Below are 12819 nucleotides of genomic sequence, written 5' to 3' on the forward strand. Positions count from 1 at the left end.
TGGATTTGTACTGATCCTTGCTGCCCTTCACTCCTTTCAGAACACTCCTGCAACAGTTACAGAGGCTCCAAGCCATGGTGGCTGGGAAAGTGTCCCGCTCATGTAAAGCTGCCAGCACACAGACGGGGACCTGTCTTATGGTGAGTGTCTCCCATCTCCCTTTCTCCTTAGAAACCTTATTTGGTCAACAGCAGGGTGTGGTGGACTACAGAGATCAACATGCTGCACTTATTGATTGAATACCCTGCCTTCCTCACATCCCCGAGTGGCACTTTCTCCACCCGTTTGTGGACCAATATAGACATGACACCACTTGTGCAATTGGGGGGGGGGAGTGTGTGGTTTTAAAAATATAAATGCCAGGGGCAGGGAGAAGAAACCTGGATCCGGACCCTTGGAGATGGGCAAAGAGTTGAAGTCCTCTTTGCCTCTTTGATTGGGTTTCTTCATCATGTTTTGCTTATGTGACTTGTTTTAGCTATGGCTGTAGAAGGCCTGTGCCTGTACTGGGGTGGGTAGGGGTGCCCTCTTCTTAGATTTGGAGGTGAGGGATCCCTATTAAGACCAAGAGATGCCAGTTTCAGTGCCTTTGTGCATATCAGGGAGAAAAGATGGGGAATTCTATTTCTTAATGCATTATCCACAACCTGATGATTGTTTATGGACCCTGTTCACACTGGCTGAAGCATTCTGGGAGTTCCAGTTCAAAACAGTAACCTTACTCATCTCCGTCCAACTCTGGGAGAAAGTCTCGTTAGTTCTGAGCCATTCTGTTTTGTGCGAAGCACACTAACAAGTCATGACACCCATGAGAATGTGCAGTTAGAGGGCCACCATTCATCCTGGCTGGATGCCTGGAATGCAGTGCTCATCATGGTAGCCTTTGCTTTCCTATGTAGTTGGACAGAGAAAGCCCGGAGACTTTAGCTCAGAAAAAGCCAATCTCAGGGAAGAAAATTGCTACATCAATTTTGCTTATCTCCTTTTCTCTTGTCCCTCACTCTCCCAAATATAATTGTCTTATACTGCTTGTACTCATTTCTTCTTTCCAGAAATACATGGTAGTGTGTCTCCGTAAAAAAAAAAAAAAGTAAAAATAAAAGACAGCATAGGCAGAATTTCAATTCTATCTCATCTAAAAAAAGTTGATTTAAAAAAACCCTGCTAGCCAAGTAGGGGTGCAAGGAGGAATCCTTCTTGATGTGCTAGCTTTCTTTGGGAAGAGCCTTCAAATGCATGAATCCATCAGCTGCATTATGAAGTAACATTATCCCAGGAAAGCTGTACCATTTGCCTGTAGGTTGGCTTTATACAATGGATGAATTCTGGATGTGCTTCCCTTTCCTTTCTGTATTAATCCAATAGGAAAAATTGCTTTAAAATGATCATTCCCTTTCTATAGCAAGCAATTACTTTCTGTCTTCCTATCATTCTCTCCTTGCATAAGCCTCCCTTTCCCCAATATTTCCTGCTAAGTTGCTTTTCACGTTGCATGCGTGGCCATTGGCACGTGTAGCCTTGGACGCGCCTATGGTGGTGTTATGAAACAGCATTGAGATTCACGTCACAGTCTAGTCTTGCCGAGACGGATTTCTTACCTTTTCAAGTTTTGTGAGCAAGGCGCTCATCTGAGCAGAAAGGTTGCAGAGCTTCTGGGATTGTCATACTAATGTTGACGTGTCTCCTGTTCTGCTGATTCTTTGCCGCAACTCTGTTTTTAGTTACCAGCATTGAATAGAACTCAGGGCAGAGCAAGAGAACCAAACATCCTCTGCTTAATACTAATTTTAAAAGGGATGGTGAAGCACCCTTAAGATTAGCGGATTTATTATAGCTGGAGACACATACAGCCCACTTTCTTCGCTGCATGGAATATCATTTTGAGGCTTCAAACTCATATATATGTAATGCTTCAGTTAGGAATGGGAGACAGAGAGAGGAGCAGAAGTGAATTTAAATGCAGAATTATTACCAGTGACAACTGCTTTACTATGAACAGCCAGGCACCAAGTACTATAAGAATCTGTGATTCAATGCAAGAACTCCCCAGTGAAGCTGTCCTTGCTGCTTTTTCTACTTTGAACTTGCATTACTTTGTAAAGCAATGAAAAAGTTTTTGATGGAGTGGCTCTGAACACCCAGAAAATACAGAAGGCTATTGTGCTGAATGATAAGTGACTGATTAATTTGTGTTAGTGTGTTAAGAAGCCATTATCCTGTTTCAGACTTTTGGTGAAGGAGTCAAACTTCTGGAGCGATCCTAACTTGGCCACATTATGTGCTTGGCCGTGATGATGAAATATCCTGTACATCCCTTGTTGTTGTTGTTTCTGCTAGGTGGTCGTATTATGCTTCGCCATTACTTTTGGCAGCTTCTCCCAGATTTATGGGCCTGATTCCTCCGTCACAAAGGCTGTACTGCCAAGCCAGCATTCCACACCAGAGTCATATGCAGCCTCTATTGGTGAGTGAAAATTCCCCACCTGCCTCTGATTCAATAGTTATTTGACTCTTAAACAAACCTTTCACCAAGCCTGGGTGCTCTAAAGTTGGAAGACTACAAATCCCACCATTGCCACCACCATGAGCAACAGTCAGGAATGATGGGAACTGTAGCCTATTCCAAGAATGGTGGCTTGGGGAAGAATTAGATTTTGATGTTCATAAGGAGAGAAGGATACTATTTTTCTAGGGCTGGCCCCATCTTTGCTGTCCGTCTGAGTGCGGCAAAGACCGTTCTCTTCAGCCAGGCTTTCCTCTAAATGGCTGGTTGAGCCAGGGGAATTTTTTTAAAGGAACTAATTTATCCTGTTGTTTTACTTGTGTTTTTAACATTGCTCTTCTGAGTTTTAATATGGTATCTGTTTAATGCTTTTTAAAATACTGTAATGATTTATTATTTAGCTTTTACCCTTGTTTCTTTTAATACTGTAAGCCACCTTGGATCCTTTAGGGAGAATGGCAGCAAATGAATATTTTAAATAAATAAAATAAATAAATCTTCATTCAGCAATGGACATGCTGCCTGGGTTGATGGGATAAGTGGTTTGATACCCTAGGAGTATAGTGGTGCCTTGCTAGACGATGAGAATCCGTTCCACTGAAATCGCTATTTAGCAAAATCATTGTCTAGCGAAAAGCATTTCCCCATTGGAATGCATTGAAACCTGTTTAATGCGTTCCAATGAGGAAGAATTGTCGTTGTCTAGTGAAGATCAGCCATAGGAAAGCCGCTTTGCGAACCACGGATCAGCTGTTTACATCACTGTCTTGCGAAGCTTAGGTCCCGAAAACGCCTGTTTTGTGAGCATAGAGGAAGCTGTCAAAATTGTAGTATAGCGAAAATTGGTTTGCGAAGCAGGGACCAAACATTGTCCAGCAAAATTCCCCCATAGGAATCACTGTTTTGCGAAGCGCTATAGCGTTCACAAAAAGTGAATGTCTAGCAAAAAAACTGTCATGCGGGGTAACTGTCTAGCGAGGTACCACTGTATACTTTCCCAAAGTATGGGAAAGTTGGTCTCAATGGACCATAGTAGAAAGCAGCTTTGAAAGAGTTTCTGAGCAAAATCTTTGCCCACCAAGTAAGTAACTGCATGATAGTCAAGGACTATCTAATTTCTCTGATTAATTTCTAATTAATCTCTAACTAATTTCTCTGATTCTTCGTCATTTCTGAATCTTATCATTTTTTTGCCACACCTCTCTTTTTTCCCCTTCTTTACAGTGAGGTCAAGGAGCCTGCTGATTTATGATGGGGCTCCCCCGCTGGAGGAGCACCATTTCTTAGATAGCAGCAGCAGCAGCTGGGACAGGCACCTGGAGCCTTCTAAGCATCCAGCCTTGTCTCTGGAGTCTGCATCAAGGTCCCATGATGATGAAGTCACAGAGATCACGATAGCTAATGAGACAAGGCTAGAGAAAGCTGTACTGGTGGAGCTACAGCCACACAGGTGAGCAAGTGGGGGTGGGGGTCAGAGGTGGGAGCCACCAGGGCATGAACCGGTTCGTCCTGGTTCATCCCATTTCATAAAGGCGGCAGCACAGGTGCTGCTGCTCCCCTCCTCCATCTCCTCTGCCTCAAACAGCCACTCACTGGACCCAGCTTGCTTGTTTTTTTCCCCCACCTCCTTGGCTAATCTCCCAGTCACAAGCAAGAGCATAGATTTCTCTGCCCCACCCTGTTGTCTGAGTGAGAGATCAGCCAAGAGGGCAGGGCAGAGAAGCCTGAGCTGTTGCCAGGACTGAAAGATCAGTTGATGAGGTGAGAAAAAAAAACAAGCAAGGTGGGCCTGGTGAGTGACTGTTTGAGCCCAGAGGAGATAGGGGAGAGGAGCAGCAGTATCTGTGCTGTTGGTTTTATGAACTGGGATGAACTGGTTCATGTCCAGCGTTAATCACGGTTTAGAATGGCAAATGTTTGCACTGCTAGTCTTAGAAGCCTTTCCGTCCCAGCAGACCTGGCCACGCTGGCTGTGGGATTCCCAGTGCTGGAGTTCAAAGAAGTAACTTCTCAAAGCTTGGGCACAAAAGTAGATAGTTCACTGGTCTGTTTGATTTTCTGGACTGGGGATGTGGTATGGGAGAGAATTGCCAAGGGACTACTGAGTTGATGAAAACAGCCCCTCCTCTAGGGCAGTGGTCCCCAGCCTTGGGCCTCCAGATGTTCTTGGACTTCAATTCCCAGAAAACCTGGCCAACAGAGGTGGTGGTGAAGGCTTCTGGGAGTTGTAGTCCAAGAACATCTGAAGGCCCAAGGTTGGGGATCACTGCTCTAGGGAACAGGAAGAAAATGGAGGCAGTGCCATGGTGTGAGGGAGCAGTGACTCAACATACACCTTTACCTGGGATGGCCAGTGTGGTCCTGGACAGGCTGCACAGTCTCAGGAAGTTCCCGGAAGAAGGGAATGGTAAAGTTCTTCTTTACTTGAGTATTCTCTGCCTGGAAAAAACATGAAAAGTATCACCATAAATCAAAATTGACTTGATGGCACATGACCTTTTTTTTTTTTTACATGCACGTACAATGTCATGGCAGGCGTTACAGAAGAAGTGGCATCTCCGTCTTCCTCACATAGAACTGAGATATAAATTCTACTCTTTTTATAGAAAGGATTCTGAAGAGAGAGTGCTTTTTAAAAAATATATATATACTGTCCGATTCATTATACAGTGGTGCCCCGCAAGACAAATGCCTCGCAGGACAAAAAAACTCACAAGACAAATGGTTTTGGCAATGGGGGTTGATGACTCACAAGACAAATGTTCCTATGGCTGTGCTTCGCAAGACAAATGTTTTCTGTTTTTTGTTCCTGCCTCATGTTTGCTGATTTTTAAATGTTTTTCTATGATGTTTTAAAAGTTAAAGTTTTTTGATTGAATTTTTTTTAATCATCTGCTCAATATGTATGGCTTTAAAGAGCACTTAATAAACCCTTTGTAAACCAAATTTGACTTTGTTCTGACTATTTTTGCCCATAGGAACACATTAATTAGATTTCAATGCATTCCTATGGGAAAATGCGTTTCGCAAGACATTAACCACGGAACGAATTAAATTTGTCTTGCGAGGCACCACTGTACATACTTTTGTAAGTTAATCAAAATGATGATAATCCATTGATTTAGCCATTTAACTGCCATTCTAGACATGGCCTTAGCACTGAATCCTGACTGAGTTGAGTGGGGCTTACCTCCTGGTGGAAATGGGCATAGGATTGCAGCCATATAGATGAAAAGAATTATGGCTTCAGGTTTTTGCAAACTCTGGCATCCCCTGTTAAAGGCAACTCCGGTTGCAGAGCTAAAAATGCTCCCTCAGACTCTTCCGCTGTGCAATGGAGCTGTATAAATTGAGTCAATGTTTAGTAATAGCAATAGAAAATAGTCCATGTTGGCTTGTTTGTTTGTCTGCGACTGTTGCCACTTTGTAGTATCCTGAGTTCTTCTCCCATCTCTGATTATAGAGTCAACTCAGAGTTGGAAATGAATGAAACACTAAAGTTCATCGAAATTGACAGAAGAATGAATGCTACATCTTAAAAGAGAAAGACAGAGAGACAGAGAGAGAGAGAGAGGAGGAGGGTTATTCTTATCCCTTCATCTTTTTTCCAGCCAAAGGTTTGAGGAACTAATCATTGTCAATAAATCCAAAGTGCTTGTCTGATTTCCACACTGGCTTACGGGGAAGTGGCTTTGGTCTGCAGTTCTTCTTTGATTCTTCCCACACACATCCTCCCCGCTGGCCCCGAATCTCCAACTCCTGATGCTCAATTTGGCTTTTTCACTCCTACGCCCAAGAGAAACGCTTTAATGGCGGCTAGTGCCAAGAAGGTGCTGCTGAAGAGGATATGATCTGAGCAGGCAAATCTCCTGGAGGAGGTGCCGAATGGATAACCAAGCTGTCCTTGTGTCTTTGTAAAAACTGCAACTGTCATGTTTCTGCTGTCCTGTTGCATAATAAATGCATCGAAAGGGAAAATCAGCTTGTAGAGGTTTTTTGGTAATAGCCAGGACCTGCGTCCTGTGGTTAGGCAAAGGATGATTAGGCAAAGTTTCATGTCTTATATGGACATCTCACCAGGAGGTGGGAAACCACCAATAATGTTTCAGTGATTTATTTATCAGCGACTGTGTATTCTAAACTGTTCGGTTCCTACATGGAAACATGACCATAATACAATTGTATGTGGTGTTCTTGAATCGGAAGAACTGGATTGATGTTGTGCCATATCATAGTGGTAGAAGTGTGCAAGAATGGGCAATTCATCAAGTTCTAGCAGTCCATTCTTGCATTCTAGAAAAATGTTTCACCTTTATCATGATTTTACTGCAAAAGTATAAAAGTATCGGCAAAGCAAGTATTTTTAAAATCACCAATCTTGTAATCATGGAAGAATGAGCAATTAATTTTCACTTCATGTTAACATCATCCTGTGGAGTTTCAAAGACTTTGGAACTCTATCGTAGTAGGTTGTAACCTATCAGCTTTTCTTGGGAAGACATTGCAGGGAAGTAAGGAGAGTGAAAGAAGCTTCAGTTAAATTTGGCAGAAGTGTTGGAAAATATCACAATCTTAGTTGTATGCTTCCTTCACTGGACTTTAAGCGGAGGGTTAATATTTGATGCCCAAGCTCACAATACTTTATAGAACAATACTTTATAGAGACATAATAAGCAGGTGACTGGATTCTTCCCCTCTGACACCTCCCTTCAAGACCTGCAACAATGAAAACTCAGTCTTCTGGATTGACTGCAAGGAGGAATCAACACCCTTGGAGCAGTCCTTTGACTACAAATGGATAAGTGAAAAGTTAAAATTTTAGGAACTAGGTTCAGATGTTCGCTTGCCAAGAAGCTTGTTGCGTGACTGTGGGCTTCATCACGAGCCCTAGGAGACTTCGCAAAGCTGTTGTAAAGATAGATTAGGGTAGGAGAGAACTCATGTGCCCCACTTTGAACTCCTGGGTGGTGGGGTGAGTTTCAATATGTATGACATGAATATTCTGTTCAGTGCTGCCAGAAGTCATCTCTTTTAAGAGTAGCCTCTATGGGCTAGGCTGGGTCCTCTGTCCTGATATGAAAACACTGGAGCAGCAGAGGAGAACAAAAAGAAAAGCAGTGATTATAAAGAAAGTTTAGGACAGAGGCATATGAGGCTATATGAATGAGCATGGGCTTCCTTTCATTTATCCCCCCTTACATTTCCTTGCACCACTCTACCTTAGATGTATAGGTAAAGGTAAAAGTTGCCCTTGACATTTAGTCCAGTCGTGTCTGACTCTAGGGCGCGGCAATCCTCTCCGTTTCCAAGCCATACAGCCAGCGTTTGTGTCCGAAGACAGTTTCTGTGGTCACATGGCCAGCGAGACTAGACATGGAATGGCATTACTTTCCCACCAAGGTGGTAACTATTTATCTACTTACATTTACATGCTTCCGAACTGCTAGGTCGGCAGGAGCTGGGACAAGTGACGGGAGCTCACTCCGTCGCATGGATTTGATCTTACGACTGCTTGGTCTTCTGACCTTGCAGCACAGAGGCTTCTGTGGTTTAACCTGCAGAGCCACCACATCCTCTCTAGATGTACAGAGTCACCATCAACTTTTATAAGAAAAAGGCAGGCACTATGGTTCTAGCCTTCTCTGCCTGATCTGCATGAAAGAAGACGGCTGAAGTGGATCTACCTGAACACCCAAATATTCAGTTTCCGTTGCTTGGTTGCCCAGATGAATCCTTGGGTTGCTGAGATTCCTATGCCATCTCTGTGCCCCTTCTGTTGTAAATAGTATTTATTAGGAGTTTCCCCCCCCTTGACCTTAGCTGGCACTTGGAATGACCCTCAAATGATCCTGGTGATCTTTAAGGAATTTCCAAAATTTCTTTTTTAGGCTTCTAGCACTTAACTTAAACTCTCAATGTAATAATGTCTTCAAGCTTCAACCCAACCTGGTTTTCTCCCTGTGAGTATGTACCTGAAAGCCAAAGATGGATTAGGTTTCTGGGCTTTAGCCAACAGACCTGGGGCCTGGGGTATTCTGTGCCTTGTAGTCCAAAAAGAGAGAGCAGAGCTCCCCCCACTAATCTCTGCTGAAACCAACTCTTCCAGCAAAAACCAGCCTAGATTTTCAGCCTCCTGTTTACTTGAGAAATTCTAAGGTACTATAACCATGAATGAGCATGATTTCTGCTTTGGTGCCCAAGGCCAGTTCTGCGACCAGAAAATTCACTAAGCATCTAGTTCTCGAATAAGTGGAATTGTAAATCTTTGCCACAGTTTTCTCTATGTTGCTTCTCAGATCAGTCATCGCCCTCCTCATGCTATTCTAGTAGGTATTGGAACAGCTAAGATGTGTATGTAGAAGTAGCATACCCCTCCTCCCCATAACTCAACCTCTGATTAAAATAATAATAATAACAACAAAGCTCTTTGCTTAAATCTTTCAAAGTGATGCCCTCATTTGCCTTCAGCAGGGTATCCTGGGCATACTAAAACAATGTTTGGAAAACAATGATAATTTCATGACGCCATCTGGCACAGATTCCACATCTCTGTATCTGCTAGATTTTTAGAAAGCTGGTGGGTTATGAAAGGAGAGGGATTATTTTATATTTTGTATTCATGGAAATCAAGTATGAGGTTGGTGACGCGAATGAATTGTGTCACTTAATCATGAGCTTGTATCTTGATGATATATTTTGTTTGCTGTACATGTGCTTCAGTTTTACGATATCTGTCTTAATGCTTGCTCCTTTTTGCTGTGCAAATGTAATGTGTTTTAACAGGTGGGTGCTTCTGAGCCAGATTTCAGCTTATGTAAATTTGCAGCTTTTTAAACCTCAGGCTAAAGATTTGCCCCTTTTATAGCAGAACAGTTGGGCAATTTTTCAACTAGACTTAGAAACATTGCCCACTTGTTGCTTGTAAATCTGTGTTTAATGTCAAATTTAAGATGCCCAGTTTTCCCTTTTTGGAATAACACTTTGTGTGGATTTCATCCCCTTTTGTTTTATTTAAACCTTCAATTTTGAGGAGTAGATGCTGTCTAGACACCTTTTGGCTGTCAGTCAAATAAGATGAGTAATATTAATTGCCACACTGGGCAGGATTTTGACAAAGAACTTGGGATCTTGAATTCAGAAGGCCAATTTGCAAACACCCCCACTGCTACCACGCATGAGCAACATAAGGTATTGTATATTTAGCATCCTTCTCCCCACTCAGTGACAAAAATAATTCTCCTGTAATTGCTAATTGGAAAGAGGCCATTTTATCCCCGTGTAATTTTGAAGGTGAAACAGTAGGCCACTGTTCCAGCAGCTGAGAGCAGCCAAGCTGGGTCTTTCTAAAAGTCCATTTGGTCTCATTGAAGTTTATATGAAGCCTTTGCTAGCATGAATTTGAACCTAGGGCTCGTAGGTTTCTGTCTTGTAATAAATTAGTTTTAAAGCTGATTAGTTTTCGATTCTAACGTACTTCCCAACCTTGGGTTTCTAGCTGGATCACAGTTCCAGGGATCCCTCGACCATTGATCATACTGGCCAGGACCTCTGGAGTTAAGTGTCTTACAGAATTTCCAGACACTTTTTTGGAAGCCACTGTTCAATGACTCAGACCTTATTTCTTGCTGAAACAGGAATGCGGAAGTACAGTGGGGTCTTGACTTAAGAACGGCTTGAGTTAAGAACATTTTGACTTAAGAACCACTCTCATAGGAAAATATTGACTTGACTTACATACTTAGATTTGAGTTAAGAACTGAAAAAAAAACCATGTGGGAGGCAGGGAAAGTGCAAAATGTGAACTTTCAGTTAACTGTTGGCCAGTGAAAAGGGTGCCTGTCTGCTTCCTCACTCCTCCCAGCGTTTAGAGAATGGATTGGGAGACAGTCTTCGGACTGCCTGGTACTGTCCTGCCTGGACTGTATTTTCCCTGCCTTCCCTGAACCTTTCTTGACCTAAGAAAACAAGAAACAAAATATCCCCCTCTAGTGGTCGAAGGCAGAATAGCGGCTTCCCATTAGTTTCTATGGACAGAAAAGAGCAGATATGGATCAAATGGTTTTCAATGCATTCCTGTGGGAAATGCAGATTTGACCTGAGAACTTTTTGACTTGAGAACCGCCTTCCAATACGGATTAAGTTCTCAAGTCAAGACCCCACTGTAAAGTGTTAATGCATAACAGGCAAAGCCTGGAGGAATTTGCATGGATTAAAAAAGAGAGAGAACATTAAGTGAAGGTAATTTGCTTTGTTCGTCTGCAAAAGTTTGTCCATTTCCAATGCTCCCTTCTTTTGTAATAATCCTACAACCAACAATAGTCTGATGACATCTTGAAGATTAACAAAATAATGATAGCATGTAGAAATAGCAGAATAGTAAAATAGAAAGGTCCAATGGAAATGCAAGACTAAAAGGTACAGTCTTTGGATAATTAAATCGCACTTAAATGTTTACAAAATGAATGCAGTGAGCAGTCAGAACAGTAGTAATTGCGCAAGCATCTTAGCATTGCTAATAATTCCACTAAACTGAGCACAGACACTCACAGTCCTTTCCTGAAATAAATAACATAATTCCAATTTAGAAGTATTATAAGGCACAATTTACAGCTGGTAGGGAGGAAGCATTTTAAATGTACAGTTTGTCCCTTTGATATCATTCAGTGCAGAATTTGAAGGTTCTACTTGTACCTTTAGCAGAAGTTAGAAAGCAGCAGAACATAGTTAAAAAAAAAACTCCTGTGGAACGGCAAGTAAGACTTTTTTAATCTGGGCAGGCTGGTGTCTCTTCATACATGTCTTATAATTCTAGACCAGTGTTTCTCAGTTATAAAAAGAGTGTCCCTCTTTTAATAAAGTCCTTTCCCCAGATGTTGTACAAGCTGATCATAACATGAATTGCAAAGCTTTGCAATTCATGTTATGCTTTGCAATTCATGTTCTGATCAGCTTGTACAACACCTGGGGAAAGGATTTTATTAAAAGAGGGACACTCTTTTTATAACTGAGACTGGTCTAGAATTATAAGACATGTATGAAGAGATACCAGCCTAGTATCTCTTCAGATACCTTATAAATCTCTTCAGATACCTTATAGTTTTATAGTGCATTTAGTGTATTTCTAATCAGGTTTCGTTCAGTCAATTGTGATCTATCATAATTTGTGACAGTGCCTTTGATGGGAAAACACATGTCTCTTTCTGTACATAAAAGCAGTGCTACTTATTTGACTCAAATCCCCAATTTTACTGGTAAATCTCTCGATGGCTCAAGGCTTCCTATCTTCAGGAATAGGTGGCTGATGACCAGAGCAGGCCTGCCCCCATAAGCCACCCTCTATGTTTTGGGAACATTTTATCTCCAGTTTTTACTTTTAAGATGCTATTGATTCTTCCCACACACATCCTCCCCGCTGGCCCCAAATCTCCAACTCCTGATGCTCAATTTGGCTTTTTCACTCCTACGCCCAAGAGAAACGCTTTAATGGCGGCTAGTGCCAACGTGCTACTCATGTTGTTACCTTATGTTCCAGCTCCAAATGTCTTTACATTTACAAATGGTTGTAACTGCAGTGCTCACACTGAGAATGAGAATGTTTCCATTGCCGTAATTGTCAGGATTAGCTGTATGATTGCATCCAATGTATTAAAGTTCTGAAAAGTCAGGGACTCCCTGGCTTGGGAAAATTCGGGGAGTTGTCCCAAAAAGGAATGTTTTCCATGCTCCAGTTTAGGATCAATACAGTTTGAATGCACAGGATACTTAAAAACAATAGTATGCATTCACAAACTGTGTTGTTGTTATGTGCCGTCAAGTTGCTTCCAGCCCATGGTGCCCTTATGAAAGAGTGATCTCCAAAATGTTCTTTTATTAAAAGCCCCGCTCAGCTCTTGCAAACTCATGGTTGTGACTTTCATTATGGACTCGATCCATCTCATGTTGGATCTTCCTCTTTTCTTGATGCCTTCAACTTTTCCTAGCATTCTTGCCTTTTCCAGCAAGTCTTGCCTTCTCATGATGGGTCCAAAGTGTGACAGCCTCAGTTTCGTCATGGTTGCGCAGGATAAATCCAATTTAGGCTCGCTTTAATCTAGGACCAACTTCTTTGGCCTCCTGGCAGTCTTGGGTTTCTGCAAAGCTCTCCGCCAGCACCATATTTCAAGTGAATCGTTTTTGTTCCTGTTGACTTTCTTCCCTGTCCAAACCCCTAAGCACCCCAAAAAGTAGTGGCTACAATCTTTAGAAGTTGTATGATCTTAATTCCTTCCAAGCAAGCAAGCATAGGCATGAGTTAAGAGGACAGGATTGCAATCAAC

General features: G+C 42.2%; 1 protein-coding gene across 1 annotated transcript in view; it reads left to right on the forward strand.

Moving 5' to 3' along the window:
* The window catches only part of CREB3L2 (cAMP responsive element binding protein 3 like 2), a 100872-nt gene extending 94391 nt beyond the window's left edge, over window positions 1-6481 (forward strand). The window contains exons 9-12 of the mRNA XM_072999942.2: window positions 41-140; window positions 2338-2464; window positions 3728-3953; window positions 5967-6481. Of these exons, the coding sequence (XP_072856043.2) occupies window positions 41-140; window positions 2338-2464; window positions 3728-3953; window positions 5967-6042 (529 nt within the window). The 3' untranslated portion in view covers window positions 6043-6481. The remainder of the gene's footprint in view (window positions 1-40; window positions 141-2337; window positions 2465-3727; window positions 3954-5966) is intronic.
* The last annotated feature ends 6338 nt before the right edge of the window (window positions 6482-12819 follow it).

The sequence above is a fragment of the Pogona vitticeps genome, chromosome 5 (genome assembly GCF_051106095.1).
Source record: "Pogona vitticeps strain Pit_001003342236 chromosome 5, PviZW2.1, whole genome shotgun sequence".
Lineage (NCBI taxonomy): Eukaryota > Metazoa > Chordata > Lepidosauria > Squamata > Agamidae > Pogona > Pogona vitticeps.